Source organism: Leptosomus discolor, chromosome 13, assembly GCF_034619465.1.
Source record: "Leptosomus discolor isolate bLepDis1 chromosome 13, bLepDis1.hap2, whole genome shotgun sequence".
In the NCBI taxonomy this organism is placed as follows: Eukaryota; Metazoa; Chordata; class Aves; order Leptosomiformes; family Leptosomidae; genus Leptosomus; species Leptosomus discolor.
The window spans coordinates 18,035,247-18,056,087 of record NC_141403.1 but is presented as its reverse complement, the minus strand read 5'-3'; the positions used below and the strand labels follow the sequence as shown (position 1 = coordinate 18,056,087).

At 40.3% G+C, this 20,841-nt stretch overlaps 1 protein-coding gene across 1 annotated transcript in view; it reads right to left on the bottom strand.

Moving 5' to 3' along the window:
- Positions 1-19,908, bottom strand: part of MYOM1 (myomesin 1) — a 70,500-nt gene extending 50,592 nt beyond the window's left edge. Inside the window, exons 1-5 of the mRNA XM_086472476.1 lie at positions 19,481-19,908; positions 9,832-9,969; positions 5,464-5,674; positions 3,614-3,771; positions 812-904 (exon numbers count right to left, since the gene is read on the bottom strand). Coding sequence (XP_086328602.1) covers positions 812-904; positions 3,614-3,771; positions 5,464-5,674; positions 9,832-9,969; positions 19,481-19,908 — 1,028 coding nt within the window. The remainder of the gene's footprint in view (positions 1-811; positions 905-3,613; positions 3,772-5,463; positions 5,675-9,831; positions 9,970-19,480) is intronic.
- Between the last annotated feature and the right edge of the window lie 933 nt (positions 19,909-20,841).

Below are 20,841 nucleotides of genomic sequence, written 5' to 3'. Positions count from 1 at the left end.
CTATGTTCTAAGCTAAATAAACCCTCAGAAATCTGGGTAAAATCTATAAAGAAGTAAAAGCTTGGGAGACAGACACACTGGACACTGGTCTGATTGTAGCATGAAGTTTTTCTCAACATTAAAAATACAATGTTTAAAATAAATGTTTCAAATATCACTTACAGATTTGAAATTAAGAATACAGAAAAAGTAGGAAAACCTGATAATGTTTATCTAAGTTATCTCTAATTTACTGCCTTCTAATGTGGAAGCTGTAGAAAATATTTTCAAAGGGCACCTGCCAGGATCTAGATTGTCGCTGATTGTCAAATTAGATGATTAAGTCTCATGTTTTCAATGTTTTTTTTTAACGCAAAATGACTGCAGAAATTTCCCATTTGGAGGATGAGTACCTTTAAAGATCTTTCTTGCGTATAAGTGAGGACATCTCAGTTCTGTTCCTTATTGCAGTAATAATCAGGAACTTTGAAAAACAGTTAGCACATTTTTACCCTGAACTAGATTTTTTTTCTCATGTTTAACTGTACTCATGCAGCAGACAAATGGAAAAAGTAATCACAAATGTCCCGCATGTTTCTGACTCAGCCATAAATAGAATAATAATCCAGATAAATTACTCACTTGAGTAAATTACACATCCTCTACTGAAGAAAACCAGAACTGCTTCAACATTTAGTAGACAGCATCCACCTCAGCTGTACAAACACGATATCTCTTGCATCCCCAAGAGATGTGTTCATATTTTGCATGTCTCAATCCATAGCAACATTTCATCTTAAGCTATTTGTTAAATTATCTAGTATTCCCTTACGTGCTAATCTCCAGTGAGTGCAGCCCATATCGACTTTCAATGATATACTTGCCAGGGTGAGTCTGTACGTTTATGGGCACATTGTTTTTGTACCTATGGAAAAGCAAAGAAACAGTATGTCACAAATGGAAGTGTGTAATTATATACTTTAAAAGGTCAAATGCTTGATGTTTGAAATGGAACATCAGTTTCTGCGTGACTTGGACACAGTAATACTCACTTTGGCACTTGGAAAAATCCCAGTGTAAGGATCATAAACACTAATACTTTTCATCTTGATCGTCCTCTCAGCAAGCTACGAAAATGGATCCCGTGCAGGGCAATACTCTCTATTCTAGACTTCAAACAGTTGCAGAGATGTTTGACCTCATGACAGATCTACTGCATTATCCTGACTTACAACAAAGAGTAATATGTGGTTCCAGTAGGACTTAATCCACCACTCTTCACCTCATCTGTGCGATGGTGCCCTCCAGACCGATCTGCCTGGGAACATCTGGGCATCTTTATTTTCCATGTAGTGCATCAAACAGTTTAGAAAAACAGAATAATGCCATCACTTCCTAATATTTTCCAGGGAATATGAAATCCTGTGAAACAGAACTTGACTATAATCTCTAAGCTTTCTCCAAAGGGCTGGGCAACCCTTGGATCCTGTTGGCAGCGGAGGTGTCTGGTAGCATGTAGTGCTGTGCAGAAACAAGCTTTAACTGAGCCACGCCAGCAGCAAGAAGACTTTCACTTCTTTGGTCTTCATTATCAGGTTAGTAAAAAATAATTGAGTCAATTTTCACTTATTTCTGTTCATCTATGGAAAGAATAGGGCTCATGTGTTAGAAGGATCACTTGTTATTTCTGGAAACACAAATTCCAGAACAGGCAAGTCATTAGTTAATGTTGGTCTGCAACCGCCCACTGTCATTATGCACTGATAGTTTATGCTTTCTGCTACTGGTTTCAAATGTCCTGGGTTTTCCATATGCTTTTTCCAAGGGAGTCAGAACAGCTGCATCAGACAGCAAGGTTTTCTTTAGAGAAAAGTGCATGCAGCTTTATCATTTTTCAGGCACAGTATGGAAAGGTCTTCATTGCTTATACAATGAATGACTGTCTGGAATACACGACTGACATTTCGTTAGAAATGCTGAATGAAAGCTGACGGATCCAGGTCAGCACTGTTCTGTATCTCAGAGCAAAGACACCTGCTGAAATGGCTGTGAACTCTTTTTTTCCAATAGCAGCCTGTGGCAAACTGAGATCCCTTCGGAATTCAGATGTACGATAAAATGATGTATTAATTTCCACCATCCACATTTAGCACTTAGATGAAAGGCTGGTTCACAGTGAGAGCAAAGGCAGACAGCTGAAGGCTTGGTTTAACCACGTCAGGTTTTTGGGATAAAGTGAATCTCAACCAAAGTGAAAATGGCCCAGCTCTCACATTCCTGGTTAGGATTCAGGTTACAGAGCTGGATTACAGCCATGAGCATAGCTGACCATTCCTTGTGTCCAGCTGAGACCAGACCCGAAGGGTTTGTCTGGAATCCTCGCTAGGAGGAAAGTCAAAACAGGGCACTCATAACCCCTACATGACACGAAAATGTGTCTGTGCAGAGCCTGGCTTATTGGTTGTCATGGTCAAGGAGAGAGGTCGAATGACTTATGGGCATCCAATCTGGCCTGTTAATGTACCTCTTAGTAGCACTTTTGATCAAGCCCTGAGGTTAAGGTTTTTAAGACCTAAATAAACACAGTCTGTTAAGCAATTCAAGTAGGAAATTCCAAAGTCTAGAATTTGTTAACATCATGATATAGCAGATGTTTTCTGTTGTCTCCACAAATAGACTCTCCATAGGACTTACTCCTAATTAATGCTTAATGCTGAGCACAGGATTATTCTTTGTTCATTTTATGAATACATACATACATTTTATATATACGTTCTAAAATAATATTTTAAATTAAATAGTGAGCATGAAATCTCATTTTATGTTTTAAAAAAGTTATTACCCATTATCTTAACAACTTGATGGTATCTGTGTAGCATGAAAGATAAGAAAGATCAGCTCAATAGATGGTGAGACAGTTAAGCTTCATAAGTCACTGTTAATAAAGCTAAATTCAATTCCAGTCAGGGTAAACTTTAACCCAAGAATCAAATTAGACCTTCAGCTATGACTAAGAATATATTTTGAGTTCTTCCAGTAAAGATTTAGTCCAAAGACCATTCAAGTGAACAGAAAGTTTCCAATAGACTCCAAAGCTTTCAAAAGATTTGGATGGTCCTGGATCTATCTGCAGTCTTTGACTTCAAATAATTACGATGTGTCTGCTATGAACACCCTGCATCATGAGATTTCAGTTTCATGGAGATTCAGTACTAAAACTGCTTAGCAACTGAGCATCTAGGTCTTAACCAAAGCATGCTTTAATGCTTCAGGGACATTAATGGCATTTGTAGACTAATGTATTTGGAAGTATTTGGAAAACTTTATTTTAAGAGTAATACTGATGATAAATGGAACTATTTTTCTTTTGCCAGCAGACACAAAGAATATATTGGATGTCTTTATGAAAAAACCCCAAATCTATGTATTCCTATTGTTGTTACACTAAGTACTATTTTGCCTTTTAGTATTTTGCTTTCTTTTTGTACAAGGTGACCTGAAAGGTGTTTGACAGGCCTATGTACCCAATTCATCTTATTGAACTTATATCTTTCCGGAAAAAACACCACATTCACCAAGATGACTTCAGATATCGGTTATGTGGTGGCTTCCAGTGCTAGATACACAAACTTACCATGTAACACGGGGCGCTGGCCAGCCAGCCACGGAACAATGGAACTTCACGTTTTGCTTTTCCCAGACAGTGTGGGAACGAGGCTCAATAACGAACTCAGGAGGATGTAAGAGTTTATCTTTATTCAACTTTTTGTGGAATGCCTGAGTCTCTTCTAGCTGGAAAACAGACATTTGATTATAAACTCCCGCAGTTATAAGTGCAAATAATTAATACACAAAAAGCATATTTTTTTTAAAGCAGTTAAAAAAGTATACAATTTTTATTTAAAAATCTAGACAACATACTTAATGTATTATCTCACCTGGACACAGAAGACTAAGTTTTCATCTTTAAGAAGTTCTCCTTCCAAAATAGATTGGATTTTTTTCCTTAAAACTATTTTAAGTAAAACAATTTTCCACGTTCAATGTTTTTTTTTCAGTAGAGAGTGAAAGGTGAAATAGGTCTGAAACGCAGATGTTTTCTGTACTTTGCTCTAAGGCAGGATCGTGTATGCCTCGATCATCTCTGACAGACCTGCCTCAAACCTTTCCTGCTGATGGGATCTTTCATACTCCCTGGGTAACTCTTTCAACTGCATGGCTATCCACAGAGATGGAAGGAAAAAATCCTAATATGCTATGAATCTTGCTTTCTGCAAACTAAACTATAACATTCATATATATGGAGAACTACAGGTCCCTGTTTTAAGGTAATTAGAAGAAGGCAGCTTTCAAAAGGCAGCCTCTCAGTCTTTTAGAAACTGCCCCATTTCCTTACAATTGTGGTTTCTCAGTTCTGGACAGGTTCTACTTGTCCTCAACATTCATAAAACAGTAACTACTCATTATCAGAGGTCCAACAGTCTCCAACACAATTAAATAATTGCCCCCTATATTTTAATCACAATACTTTCGTTAACACACTCTAGAAAGGCATTTGTTTTTATACAACAATGACTGACATTGAATTTGTGACCTATTGTAACTCCCAGACCCTCAGGTACTTACACTAGCCAGGCATTTCTCATTTACTTGTTCTTTTCCCTCTGTGTGCAGTAATTTTCATTGGTTAGTATTAAGTTTCACCTTCACTGTTTCTCAAGTTTTGTGATTATTTTGAATTTTTACATTGTCCTTCATAGCATTTACCCTTTCCAACCTCACGTCATGAGGATATTTTACAAGCATTATTGCCAATTCTTCTGCTCAAAATTTAAACAAATTTTCTAAATGAAACGTATTTGCACTTGATATATTCTGCCAGCCTGGTCATAACACATTTGTAACTACACTCTGAGTATTATTTATCAAGAAGTTGCATAATAATAGCAAAGCTACCCACAATTAGAGATTCAGTTACAGATGTCTTTAGCAATTCCCTCCCTAATTTACACCCTGTGATTAGAACTCTGGGGTAAACACTTTGGACAAGCTTGTTCCCAGGCCATAAAAATCCAGAAATTACCCCATCTCATTTTTACTGGCAAGATACGTACATTGGCACCTTTCTTCTCTGCCCAGCAACTGCCTCATCGTCCATGTGAAGATGCTGTGCCATTTAACTAGATGTGGGCGTGACTGAAGAGCAATCACTGGCCCTGTTCTCTCCTCTCTTTCTCCCAGCACCACAGAAGCATTCCTGTTGCCTACCTCGGGCACAGTGCCTCTTTTCTTACCCATCTGACACCAAGATAACAAAACTAAGTAACTGAAAAGATTTCCATTGACAATACTCTTGGGTTTTACTGCCATTATTGCAATTGCCCGTGGTGTACATCAGGGCCCTGTTGTGCTAGGCAGTTTACAAACACCAAACAAAAAAGCCCACGCTGTTTAAAGCCTAGGTGTTTGTTTCTACTCTTTTACCGTTTTCTTCAGGGCCACGCGTTCAGCAGACTCCCGGACCGCTACTTTCCTTGATTTTTTTTCATGATGTTCCTCTTCAGAAGTTGACTTGGCCACCTTGCTGACACTAACTCCTTCACCTGTGGCAAAGAGGTTCCTCTTGGCAACATATGCAGCACTTTCTTTAATTCTTTCTTCTTCCGTGTCTGTGATCCCACTGATACCCACTTCTCTGAAAGAATTTTTAAAAAGCAGAATCCCATTGGAAAATGCTGACAACACGTTCCGTTTATACTTTCTATCAAATTAGACAACCACAGTGGCCATATGTATTCCATAACATATTTCTGCTATTACAGTCTCACATGCATGCAAAGCAAACCCATGGACGGGTACTGCAGAATGACTAAGTATTTAACTGTCTAAAGTGGTGGCCGTTTTCAGGGCCTCTCTGCGTAACTATGCCACGCACATTTTCAGTTCAAGCATATCCTGTTGTGGTTTCATATCTCCATCGCTATAAAGATTAGCGTAAGGCACACCCACAGATCTTCAGGTGTTGACTTATGGCTGCAGCATTCATAAGGGGCAGGAGATAATTGTAGCTGTGTAATAATGTTCTCATTTGTGATTTATACAAAAGACCACATTACTATATATCACAAAGTTCTCTTTATTCATAGAAAACTCAGTCTTGTAATGTTTGTAGGGTGACTGTTCTTCAAAATGTTTTCAACAAAGATTAAGGATTTTCTTGAAGTATCCTCCTCAGGCTTTCTACAGAGGCGAGATACAACAAACAGTTACTCTCAGTGGGTCCCAATCCTGTTTCCATAGGAACACATGGAAGTACTGTTGCAGCCATATTGTTTTGGCACTGTCAGGACATTATAGCTGCTATAGCAGTTCATATACAATGAGAGTTCCTTGACTTAAGGAGAAGCCTTAATATCCTTCTGCTGAGTTTAGTCACTTGAGGGCACCGTTAGATGGCCCACTGAAAAGGGGTCTGTTTAAGTTCTCCTTACATGCCATCTTGCAAGCACTATAAAGAAAGCAGCCTCTGTTGATTTCCAGAATGTACTCAAGCACAGCCTCACTATTTTTTCATAAAACGTGTACTGATGCTACAAAGAAGATTAGGAAGAATGATATTTTTTTTCTGTTTTCTTTAAGATTGGTAATACGGTGCATTTGATAGCACAACTCAACACTCAAGAAAACTTGGATTCAAGCTCATAATTAACTATCCAGCCACTTATCTTTGGGCTATGAAGTCTGTTCAGTTAGATGCCAGACAGCCAAGCAGTGGAATGTGCTGTAAACTTTATTACGCATAAAAATTGCTCAAAAGACTAAACAAATTACTTAACAGCATAAAGCTTTGACCTCCCTCATGCATTCAAATTCTGCCTTGAATTTTCTGTGTTTCAGGCTGCTTTAACAGGATGATCCTTAAAAGTATCAGTGGGATGACTGATCCCCTTCACTCAGGCACATCAGCTCCCCCCCATAAAATCATCTGAAGCTGCAGATATATTGCAGAGGTTTCCAAAGACAATTTTGAAAATTCAGTTTAATAAATATGAATGTAGCTGTCTACGTTCAGTTTAAATGAATTGGTGGCATTTTCCTTCAAAGGCAAGCTGACATTATTTCTTCCTTAGTTACAGTAGTTAAGATCTCAACAGCTTCACAGTATGGACCCGCCCCTCAAGGCATAAAGGATCTTTTGGGAGCTGATGAATATCCTCAGAGTAATATAGGTCTCAGCCTAGTCATCTGCAGTAGTAGTCCCCAGATGGTTTTGATCAACAGTATTAAATATTTAGATTTGCTAATAATTTCCTCGTTTTATAATCTTCCCAGATCAAAGAGAAACATGTTCCTTGAAATGATGAATGCAACAGAAACAGCACACAGTACCATTTAAGAATTGATTCTGCAGTTGAGTCTCAGGGGTTTCAGTCAAAAACACTTTTCAAACAGAAACGATGGGATCAAACCCCAACTGGCACACACAAAACACTATTTAAAGGGTTTCTACCATCCAAAGTTGGCGTAGGCTTATTAGCTTTTGCAAATAGTTCCATGAGCCACATCCAGTATCTTTAGCACCTATGGCATTAAATCCAGCTCTGGGTGTTTTATTATCTAGAATATTGGCTGTCTGTCCTTAATTTTATCTTGCAAGGATTAGGCTGAGTGTTTAAGAAGCACAGTTGTGAAGCGAATAATCTGAGCAAGGGAGGGCTTTACAGCAGAACCTGAGGGCTCTGAAATAGAACCAAATAATGCAAATGGTGACACAGCACTGAAGGTCATCCAGCAGCATGGGCAACAGCTCTGACGAACCCATGGAGAGCTGACCTTTAGAAATAATTATTCCTTGTAAAACCTATCTGCCCATGAGAAGCAACACAGCAGTTTCACAGGGGAATTTGGGAATGACATATAACATGCACATGGTTCAACGGCCTTCAGCTGTTATCTCTCAAACAAAAATAAATATCTCACAGGAACGTGGCATGCAACTTCCGCAGTCTTGGCATGCGGTCGCAAACATGATGCCAAGAGAAAAAAGCCTACAACAGATACCCCAATCGTTTCATGCCATGTTGAGTTGGGCACCCTAACAACCATCATATGCCCTTTTTATATTTTTTAACTAATTAAAAAAACCCCAACTATTTGGGTCATTTCAGTGGCACAAAAGCACACACAACTTCATGAGTTTCCATGTGCAAAAAGTAAGACTGACACCAACAGCAGTAAGAAGAATAGTGACCATGATGTAAGAATCCGACCGTATCTTTTAATGTAGGATCCCAAAGTACTGCACAGACATAAATAAATGAAGTTACACACTGTCACACTGAGTTAGGTATTACTGTATGCATTTTACAAAAAAGTAAAATGAAAAAAGATTATATGTTAAGATGTTAACACGATGTGTTAAGATCACCGGGGCCTGTAAAAAAGCGAAGATCATCACCCTAGAGTACTAGCCATCAGTCATGATTTTCAACTATGACCAACACTGTAAATTTTACTTTAGTAGACTCAAGACACAATAAAAAGGGAGAACATTTGTGCTTGAGGGCATGGGAGACAGATGATGGTGAGCCGCAAATTTACTGCTATGTAAGCAGAAACACTGGGTGAGACACAATGGTACTGAGAAGCCTTTAAAGTACATTACGACGAGTTTTGTGTGAGACATATTTATGTATTTCTATCACAGAAAATACAGCTGAAACTCCAAAGCAATGGTTTAACAAGGCAACAGTGTGTGCTTCTGAATGCTGGTTGGACAAAAGAGCAGTAAATCTGACACAGAAGTGTACAAGGGTTGAGAAAAAATTACTCTGGGATAGTGGGAGGGAATTAATAACAACTAAAACCTGCTAGTCTCATCACAAAAACATCACAAGCACTCAAAAGGCCAAAGCAATAACATCTCCACTGACAAGGTGGAACTCAGATTCAAATGAAAGCACAAGATTGGACACAAAGCAGAAGTGACATTGGGTGTTGATTAAGTAGTAGACAGGAAAACACTGGCTCCCAGAAACAGCTTGGAAGTGTCCCATGAAAAATGCTGTGCTGCAGAGCAAAGACAAGCTGAAGGAAGGTTTCTGTATAACTGCAGGTGGGCAAGAAATTTTTCTCCTGGCCTCCAATCAGGAACATTTTCCACACCACACCCTGGTATGTATTAATCTGAACAAGTGACTATGCTTGAACTGCAGAGACTCCTAATAAAATCAGCACGCCATACCCCAAAAAGGGCAGGAGAGCCTCCTCCCTCATGTCGGTTCTGGCTTCCACAAAGTTCACATTCAGCTTTACTGAGGACTCTGCTGCAGTAAGATGCATTACATCAGTAGTAACCATGCAATAAATACCACCAACACGTGAGATCTGTATGAATCATTATGATGGATTTGAGAAAGTATTTGGTTTCATTCCAGGTTTTCCCCGTGCCAGGACAAAACATTAGCACATTGTTTCATTGTTTCTATGTTTAATGCTTGGTAAGAGACATTGAATTACTGAACAAGTCTTCAAACCAAAAGAATAAGCTAAATAATGTGGACAACATGCTAGTCCAGTTCCCAGTAAGCAGGGTTATAATTATATCTTGATTTCATAGAAAGTGGCCCTGGTGATGTGTTCAAAACAAAGTCCAGACATCTAGGGTAATTTGTCCTGGCTCTGGATGATCAATGTCAGTTGACTTCTCTGTGTCTTTTTATCATTTATGGGAAGTACAAACAACCACCTTGAAATCCTTGAGTGTAAAAAAAGATTAATGGATTAATTATTTTTTAATTTGTTAATAAAATGTCAGAAACAAGATACCAAACAAAAGGGAAATGAACATACCGTCCTGTGAATATGGGCACCGAGTAGTCTATGGCTTCGTTCTCTTTGTCCTCAGATACCAAACTCTGTTTTGCTCTCTTTGCTTTAGGACTCATCTGATAGGATTGATCTTCAATCATTAAACTAGAATCTTTCAGTCTGAAATAAAAATAATATTGTTAAATTCAGGAAAAAAAAAAGCTGTAAAGAAATACTCCAAAACAAGATTAAAGTACTACAAATTTTTGCTCTCTTGTTTGACAAGCAAGAAAATATAATTTTTTATAGTCATGGCTTCAAAGTTATGAAACACATAACTAAATGCACTTTTGACAAACTCTTCATTACAAATAGAACACTGATGTCCCCAGATATTAAATCTAAATAAAGAGAATAAAAAAATATACCTGGTAGCAATGCACATTTAATAGCTTCTTGATTTGGGACTTGGAGCATTTGCATACCCAGTTTTGGTAGATCCTGAAGTCCCTGAGACCACTGAATATCTGAACTCATAACCTCTACTTTTCCAAAATTTACAGTCCTGAAATTGCCTGGTCCCCAACCAAAATGCTGGTATGTAAATATATTCAAAGTAATAATGCATTTAAGTCTCTCTACAGAAATTGTAGAGCAGCGTATCGCTCAGTAACCAGTGTTGCCCTTCCCACTGCTCTCCCACACCACCCCAATCCATTGAAAGCAGAGGTGAGCGAAGTAACACCATTTAACATAGCACAGATAAATGGAGAATGAGGGGAAAGAAAGAGCAGCGAACCAAAGGTAAGTCTTCCCCTCCCCACCAGCCTGGGAGGGATTCTGAAGAACGTGAAGCATATTTGAGGCAGTCATTTTGGGTTCATTTTTAACACAGTTACAAATTGAGTTAACAAAGCTCCAAATACTTCTGTCCTCCTTTCCCAGCGCAACACACCTCTACCTCCCAGATCTATGGAATATCCTAATTAGCTGCCAGCCTTTTATAAATCCCCACAGTGTCTATTCATCTCTGTCTCAACACCGCCAAGGGAAATCATATGTGAGCCTACTTCTGGTCTGGAGATTTGTCTACACAGCATAAGCTTACTGCTTATGTGCGCAGGTACAGGAGCAGAATTAAGGCACACTGTTTCTCAGCAAGGCTCGTTAGCCCAGACATGTACCACTAATGCGGCTACCCCGCTTCCCCCACCCTGGGTAGCTTACCCTGGTGGCTCTACGCAGCACGCTGTACACATATAATCCAAACTCACGCTAGCACTGGGCCCCTGAGAATGTTACACATGTATAATGTCAGGTTAGACACATACTTGGGCTAATGTTTTCCTTAAGCTGCAGCCCTGCAAAAGTACCAAGCTCCAGAGGTGCCACCGACGCAAGTCATAGCAGGAAGAGTGCTCAGTTTCCAAAATACTTGTTAATAATCTAACCATGTGGGACAGTGTGTGTGAGATCACACAGGCCCAGTTTCATTTTCCCATCTTTCCTTCCTTCATTCCTTTGGGCCCATCCCTTTGCTCAGGCTGAGTTTTCTCCTTACCCAGTGCACGTTAAACCGGTCTCCTGTTCTGTGGCTCTCTTAATAGTTTTCTTACTGTCATGTGTCCTAGGTTACAGTGTAAAATGTGCCAAAAGGAAAAAAAAAAAGTATTCTATTACCATCTTCAGGAGCTGTTGAGACCAGGTGGGGTGGTGCTCCCTGCCTCCCCCTTCTGGACTATCTCCTGTTAATGGCCCATCAAGGAACTGCCTCACGACTCCCCATCCCATTGTGAGATGCTCCGCCCGGGGGGGGGGGGAGGAGCCAAGCAGTCCATGCCAAATAAAAATTAAGATTTTGAACACCCTAGCAGCCTTCTTCCACTGGATTCCCAGAGGAGTTTTTTCCCCCCACTGGAGTTCCAGAGGACAAGAGCTACCTACCTACCACTGGACCTTCGGAGGAAGACCAGACTCTTTTACCTGATCGCTGCTTCAACAGCACTACATCCATCGCTTCAGGAGGACTGCAGCCAGCATCTTATCGGACTGCTACTGCCACCCTAACAGGGTGTCAGGTTGTATTCCTGACTCTGTCAGTGTAAACCAGTGGGTTGTTTGGTTTTTTTTTCCCTGCCTTGTGTTATATATATATATATATTAGTAAAGAACTGTTATTCCTATTCCCCATATCTTTGCCTGAAGGCCCGTTAATTTCAAAATTAGAATAATTTGGAGGGAAGGGGGTTGCACTTTCCATGTCAAGGGAGGCTCCTGCCTTCCTCCGCAGACATCTGTCTTTCAAACCAAGACACATGTCTTCTTCTCCATCTAGTTCCTTGTCTGACCTTCACACACTCTCCCACATCTGCTTTCCAGCCCTCATCTCTTTGCCCTGCCACTCCCAGCACCACCAGTAAGAGTTTCCTTTCCTTTCTGCTTAGTCCCCATCTCATCAGACTTGACTGTATTCGGCTCACTCAGCATCGCAGTGAGGCAGCCCACTCCTCTGTGCTCCCTGGGTGCCCACTTTATAGCCACCATCACCAAGCCTACAGCACCACTGCCGAGAAACGCTCAGTGCAGGGGGTAAAAGCAACCCTGCACCCATTCCTCTTCCTTCCTCCTCTCCCTTTACCCTGGTTTCCATGCAAAACAGAGGGGCTGTGGCACACGCCGCAGGACTGGGGCCAAGGGTTTACCACATCAGGCACCTTTGGGTCAGCCAAGGCACTGACCAAGTCTAAAGGACAGAGATCCTGTCTGGTCCGGGGTCTGATGCCAGGCGCTGGCCAAGGCAGCCAGGGAGGGAGTCCAAGGGAGGTGGATCCAGCTTTAGGGACAGAAATTCAAACAGAAAACACTTGGGAACAGTCCAGGCAGAGCAAAATAAAAAGGAGGAGACAGGGTGAAACAGTCTATGCAATGGCCTCACTCCTGGGTTGGGCAACAACGCGGTACAATCACTACAGCCAGCCACAAATGCAATTGGGAGAACTCACTTGTCGAATAATTAGTGAGAAACATCAAAAGCAAAGTAATTTCATTATTTTTAATAACTGAACTATAGTCTGTGAGGAGCTGCAGTTCTTTACTTAGCAGGTGACTTTTATTCCTGTCCTATTTTAAAATGGGACAAACCTGGAATTTTGGCACTGCCATCAGATTTGCTAGGGGCTTTAGGCTGAACCCTTTAGGAGGCCACTTGATTCCTGGTTGTTTCTGGATCAAGAAGGATCACAGTATCATTTGAACTTTGGTTTAAAATTCAGGAAGTTTCCATTTTCACAAAAGTAGGTGAAATGTGGTGAAAATTTCAACTCAGGCATTTTTAGCACTGTTAAATGCAGACTAGCTCTTTGTTCCTCAAGGAGAATTTGGCTGTGCTGGCTGTGCTGCCAGTTTAGTTTTCAGTTAAGGTCCAGATTACACGCTCATGTAGGGAATTAATGGGGAGGGTACACAGCAGTTCCTATCACTCTGCTAGAGCTTTTGTCGATGTCTTTCCTACATGTTGGGGTTTTTTCCTATCTTTCACTTGCAATTCTCTAAAATTATTCAAAAAGGAAAGAATAAATTGCTATAAGTTCTGTTTGCTTGATGGTTGTTTTTTCAATCAAACACTCTAAGTGTTTGAAGTTCAATAGCTCACTTCCTTTTTTTTCTGCTTTTCACAGCTGACTTTATGAAAATATCCCCCAAATCCTTCAGATTAATGCCAGAGATCTCCATCACAATGGAGCCTGAGAAACAGGGATGGAACTGGGACTTTTATTGAGGTATGATGACTAGGGTAAAGACACCATACATGCCCAGCTGATTCCCACTGTCTTTCAAGTTTTCTATACCTCCTGTCTCTTGATTGAGGCCCCTTTCACTGCAGCCACCTGATTGTTTTCTCTGATCACAACTCCTGGATCCTTCATGTTATTGCATCCTTTGGTCAGCCCTTGTGTGTCTGTGCTCAGGACCAGAAAAGGACCTTTCTAGATGCCATTTCCTCTCTCTTTTCTCTGGAAGGTGCAACTGCAGCAAGAGCTGTTGTGCTGTCTTCTAAGAGCAAGGGTTAGGTCCAATACTTTGTAGTGGTACAGAAGAGGGAGTACTCAGCTACCAAAAGTGCAGATGATAACTGTGAGCTGAGTAATGGATCCATGAAATTGTCTGCCATTCTCAGATTCCTAACGCAACACTCCGACCAATTTACTTCAGTCATTTGCTCTTCCAGAAACTTGACCTGGACTAAGCAAGGCCCCAGTGAGAAGTGTTTAATTGAATAATGCCAATGGTGTTTTTAAACCACTGTGCTATTCCAGCAATGGCCAAAAGCAGGTAGAAAAAAGTTTACGTAGAGAAACACCTCCCTTGATAAACCCTTTTGGTTTCAAGCTGATATCTGACCCTTTTCTAGTTTCAAACTCTACTGTTTGAGACGATCAGGACTGCACCTAGTATTTCAGCAACAAACATACCTTCACACCCTGACACAATGTGCTTTCTGTTTTATTTTCACTTTCTCTCAAGCTGTTCCTAAATTTCTAATTGCTTCATGACCACATCAAAGCATCCAGCTGGTGTTTTCAGAGAGGTATTCAGAGTTGCTCCAAAATCATTTTTAAAATTGCTCTGCATAAACCAAAAGCTGAGATGAATAAACTTGAAGGAGCAGAAAATGTTTCTCCTTTCCAAATCCTGAGCTGTATAGCTATATGGAGGATAGTAGAAATGCATATTCAAATGGAGCTCTTTGCATGGGAAAGCAAACTGACCACTATTTCTATCATGAAGTTTATTTCCCTGTTTTCCTTCTTTGTTATTACTATTTCTTCCTGTGCAACACAAAAACCAAACCCTGCCTACAACCATTATTTAGATAGCCCAAAGGAGGACTCTGCTTTCTTGAAGAAGATTCTAAAATCTTGCCCTTTATTTTAACATGTTCCAACCTTTTACCCGATATGTGGAACAGAATCTTCCCAGAGGAGAAGGAGCAGGGTATCAGTGCTCTCTGGTTTCACAGGGAGGAACAGTACCATGACCTTTTAACAGCTTTCAGCCTCATTTGATATGCCCAGCTAGCATATGTATGTTTTTTTTCCAGGTCAGATACTATCTGTACTGCCTTATCAGCATTGGTGACCCAAGCCTACTGTCCTCATTTCTTGATGGTTTTCAGCATGTTCAAATATCAACACCAGCATTTTCCTAGTTTCTCAGTAGAGTCACTGACTGTAAATGCTAAAGGCACAGGTACTGTCCTGTAAAGATGTAAAAAACTGATAGACACTATTAGCTTTTGCCTCTAGCCCAACAGAGGAACTAAAGACAACACCACCATGCACGGCCTCTGAAACTCCCAAACAGATGTTTTGTTTTGATGCCTTATTCTCAGATAGAAATATACTTCAACATGTTGGCACTGCCTTTGTTTCTGTGCCTGTGTTTCCCACCCTGCACAAAGACAGTCTGCACCCAGCAGATGTGTAAATGTGTTTAGGTGTGGACCACAACACCCTCTTCCTTAGTTATTCCACCCCTGAATGAAGAGGCACCTGTAAGCTCTTTTCCACCTCTAGAAAATCATGTATCTTGTCCTCCACATGCTTTTGTTACATCTCTCATTTTATTCTGACAGCAGAAAGGGATGCATTTGGTATACACAGTGGCTGTACCAGCTGTACCTGCTGGAGGAGCTCCATCAGCCAAGAGGCATTTTCCAGGCTCTTTCTAGCAGCTGCTTCTTTCTTAATATGCAATGTTTGAATTTACCCACTGTAAAGAGCAGATAGTGGGTTGGCAAACCCAGTTACAGGAAAGAAAAAAAAAAAAAAGGATTTTCAGAAGAGAGATCTTTAAACCAGCGTCTAAAGATGAGAGGCGCTCTCCAGTGACTATATTCATTTTAAGTTGCTGACAGATTTGTCACAGGCCCAGGCAGTATTTCTGGCAACAACCATCCTGTTCCCTAACACAGCTTCCACAACAATTTTTTCTTTAAGGGGAATTGTTTCCATGTAGTAGCTCTTGTTAAAACAATTTCCATGCTTGGCCATGACTTTTGGAAGCCACCTTCTTAACCCTCACCTATAATAAACTAAAAAAAGAGCAGTTGTAAGATCATGGTCTTCTCATGTTTCTTTAAGTGCGTTATTTACTCAGCCATGTCCCAATCCTGGTTATAATATTGCTCAGAAGAGCATTCACTCTTACTGCCTGGCAACCTAATTAATTGCAAGTTAGTAAGGCATCTCTCCTCTGTTTCCTTGGTTCACTTGAATTATGCCACATCTTCTTTGCCATTTCACTTGACCTGCAAAATATATGCAAATGCCTGAGCCACACCAATAACTTCTGTTTTGTCTCTGAGCAAGTCTCTGGCCCATTTGGTGGCAGACAACCTGTCTGTGACACAATGGGGTTATCTGATGCTGCTGGCCAGGAAAACAACACATGGAAAAGCCGTGAAAGCTTGGGCAAAGGCAAGTGACTGAGCTTCCAAAAAGAAGAGGTAAATGTGTTTAATCCAGCAGTCCTGTTTGACAGGGCTGCAGTGCTATAAGCAGCTGTGCACCTGACTCAAAGCTTCTCAGAAGCACATGGAGGACAGAGCAATGCTGCGGGAAGAAGGTTCTCCCCTAGGAGCCAACCTGCCCGTGCCAGCAGGCCCTGAGGATGGGTGGCCACAATGACAGCTTTTGGGAGAATGCTGCCACCCCTCATCTGTACAGACCCTGCCAGCTCCTGGGGGAAAGCAGCACACCCCGCTCCTTCTGGCTCTGTGGAGGCCAAAGAAGCGGTGTATGGCTAGAGATGGCCCCGTGAGCTAGCAGGGAGGGTGAGGTGTGAAGTGGCAAACTTTACATGGTTTACGTGGTTACAAACTGTAACCAAAGTTGCAAGCTTCTGTGCTTGCTTTTGGTTTCATTTCTCTCCTTGTACTTCTTCAGGCTGTTACAGTGTGAAGACAACTTGAAGTGTGGGGAAGGGACAGTCCACTTGCAAATGGAGACTTTTCTGTCCCCATGAAAAAGCAAGCTGCATCTCCTTCAAGCTATGTCCATGCTCTGGGCATGCTTTTCACCCAAGTGAGGCTTCAATGTCAGAGAATAGGGTTGAGGTCAAGGTCTTGCAGGTTACCTAGTCCCTAGTCCTTCTCCACTGTTCTCCCACAATAAATCCCTCACATAGCACTAACTGTGTGCCAACACTGTTGTTTACCCACACTCTTCTGTACAGTGGTTACAGAAAAGGATGAGGCTCAAATTTTGCAAGTGTCATAAAGTTTGGCAGAAGATACTTTTAGATAAAAATAAGTGACCTGAATAAAAGCTTAGTATTTGTATAGTATACTTTTCCTGTTGGGCTTAATGGAGTTTATCCACAAAACCATATCCATTATACATAAAGGTCTATTTGATATTAAAATCCAGTGATATATAATAATCAATTATTAGCCAAAGTATTTTATCTTGATTTGGATTCATGGGTCTGTTCAGGTTTCAGGAAAACCACCACTGTTGTAGGTCATTTAGATACAGCATTTCAATTCAAGGGCCTTTCTACTTTTTGAAAATTGAAAGGGTTTGAACACACTTTTTTGCTACACCATTCCTCTCATATGAATGAAAACAGAAAGTCTGATTGGCCCAATTTATTTTAGTAACACTTTTTGCATTATGTCAACATCATCCCTTCAAGTGTTTTGGGCTATCTGAGGAAGACAGTACAAACTTGGAAAGAATTACTTCAAATGGGCGCTACATTTAACCATATAATCATGTTATTTGTTCTGCTTTACATCTTGCAAATTGCAGCGAAATGGGCTGCAAAAACCAAATAAATACCAACATAGAGGCCATATTAACCATAAAATTAGGTTAAGTATTGAGATTATCATTCAGAACCACATTCTGTCATGTATTAATGAAGTTTTGTGCAAGAAAGATTTAAATCCCACGGGTATAATCTCCCAAGTCCTAGCCTTACACAGCTGCACTGAGTTTCTCAAACTCCAACACAAGGACAGGATCACAGGAAAAAAAAAAGCTGAGAGTCCTCTCAGATTACCAGGATAGTATATCAATCTGCTGGCAACTCTTGTACTACAGAGTAGCTTGGAAGTTTCACTAAATATAATATTTTAAAACAAAAGCTATTGTGAACAAAACCTCAGAAAACTTGGAAAAGTTTTAACTTCTCTCCAAATTAAGCAACTCCATTTCCTTTAGTATTACTTTGTTGACTTTAGAGCTCTTCTTGGTAAGAAGATACAGTTTTCAGAACAAACTCATCTGACAAACCAGAGTCACTGAAGGGTTTGTAACTGGGCTAGGAAGCCCATTTTTTCACAGTTGATTTTTTCAACTTCTCCTATGAGAAGGAGGTGGCTTTGGGTTAGGGTCAGCAACAGCACATAGGCACAGCTGCATCACTGCAGAAATTCGGGTTATCTTCCCCCACCCAACTCTCTCTGGAAACATAACCCTCAGTCCCAGCATCTCCAGTTTATTTCCCTTCATCAGCAAACTGTAAGTGAGCTTCTTGCTGCTCCACTCAGTGGTTAATTATTTGCACAAGTGAAACTGTTTCAACAGCAAAGACTGGGCATTACCCAACCCAAGACAGTCAAGTTCCTCTGGGCTCTAACAGCCTGAGGTTCAAATTCCCAAACAGATCATGGCAAACAGAGACTTGACTCTGAACTTCCTGAAAGCCAAGTGAAGGCTTTAATTACAAGGTATTGTTTACTGTGGTACAGGTAGTCTTTCCCTCAGTGGTTTTGGCCAAAATTCCGTCTTTATCCACAATCCTTGGAGGATATTCAAAATCTAAGTTTTCTTATAGACAGGTCTTGATCAGTTTTGCTAATTATACCCTAAATTTTATATTCATATAACAGTGAGCTGATGTTTTGGGCTATAGTTTGTTGTTCATTTCCTCTGTTGCTAACAGCAGCTCTAATCTTACTTTAATACTCCTCTAATTTCTGTAAATCTGAGATACACACAAATAGTGCGAGGCTGTGATATCTAAAATATTCTGTTAATGTAATTGCTTGAGAAATATTTATAACCTTAATTAAACAAAAAAAAAATATGGCAGCTAAGCATAGCTGCTCTTCTAGTACAAGATGAACACTTTAAGGTATCCTACTTTGGAAATAGCATGCCTCAACCATTATACTGTGTGAAAATTTCTTGAATCACTCAGCATAAAAGTGAAACCATTAGGTGAAAGAAGAACTGTTTAATGATACATGGACATGTCAGCTCAAACTTGCATTAACTGCCTTAAGTTCTTCTACTGCTCCAACCTGGCCAGATAAGAGCCAGCCTCGAACAAAAAGCTACTCAACAGTGCACATTAAATTCCGCTGTGTAATACGGCTAAACAAACTGGAAGGAGAGGTGCTGGAACATGAATATGTCATCATTCAGCCACATCAGCATTGCCAATCCAATTGTCTCTTATGCCAATCCAACTGTCACACATGAATTAGTTGACCAAACTAATGTGATCACAGCCCTGCCCATTGCCAAAGCTAAAGGAAAACACCAAGCCTGGAAAACACATTAACACCAAGTTAGAGACAATTTCTGTGGAAAAGGAGGAGAGCTCTGCCATTGATTTCAACGGGAGACATCTGGACATTTTTGTTTTGGAATATTGCTTCAAAGGTGGATTTACTTACCCAAGACTGTAGGCTTCAGATCCCAGCCTGTAGGCTGCAGCCAGCTTGTTGATGGATTCAGATCCATGCCTGTAGGCAGCTGAGCTCTTGCTGAGGGATTCAGAGTCAAGACTGTAGGCAGCAGATCTTTTACTTTGTGCAGTGGAGTGATCGTAGGCTGTAGATCCATAGCTGTAGGCTGCTGACTCAAGGTCATAGGCTGAAGAGCCATGACTATATGCTGCTGACGAGTCAAGGCTGAAGTCTGCTGCAGATGCATGGCGATAGGCTGCAGAGCCCCTAGCATAAGCTGTAGATCCTTGAGCATAGACAGCAGACTTGCTCTTTGCTTCCTTTTGGTACTGGCTCACAGTGGACTGCAGTGCTTTATGGCGGTATGCACGGTCATAATGCTCATGGTGTCTTTGGTAGAAAGGTAAAGACATCATGGGTGTCTTAATTTTGGTGGTTTCTGAACGTAAATAGACAGGACAGTGTCTGAAAGAACAAATCAAACATAAGGACTACTGTCAAAGAAACTTCTGAGTTAGCATACAAAGAATACACAACTTAATACAAACTAACACAGAACTTAAAACTTCAAAAATCAAATGCAATTAATTTAGAGTTATCTTTTTATGAAGTGTTTTAGACTTCAAGATATGTCCATATTTAAGTTAAGACAATCATATGTGTTTCATCATGACCAGAAAACCTTGCACTATTGTGTCTGTTCATTTGTAGTTGGTTGCCCTGTTACTCCAAACTATTCAAGTTTTATGCACTCAACTTCTCCACTCATTACTGTGAACTAATGAAATTTTATGTGTTCAACTTCAGAGATAGTGTAAATATTTGGTAAATAACAAAAGCAAGAATAAAGTAATAAATTATTTAAAAAGGCACGAGCAATTCCAACAAAGCTATAAGATGAAATAAAAATATATCAACATTTCATTCATTTTTGTCATCCAATTTTCAGATTGAATTTAAGTTCCATTTAATATTTTAACAGTGAATTAAAAAACATTAAGATCAAGAAAGATGTCACTTTTTCCTTAAACACACATTACATTGACTATTTTGTATGTGATACCAGAGATCCATTTAAAATGGTATATCATACTTTCACAGTTTAATCAGGGATACGGTCTGTATGCAATGAGTAAAATATCCTGCCCCTCAGTTCAAATGACCTTCTTTTTTTTTTTTATCTAGAATGTCACATTCAAGATCATCAAGAAACTTCCTCCAGACAATTGCCCCATCTAAGTTTTTCTTTGCACAGCCAAATTGTCTTGCAGTCACTCGTAGTAGGAAATTTGATCAGGTGAGAGGCAGTTCCCCTCTCAGAATGGGATGAGGGTTGAGTGCAGAAAGGA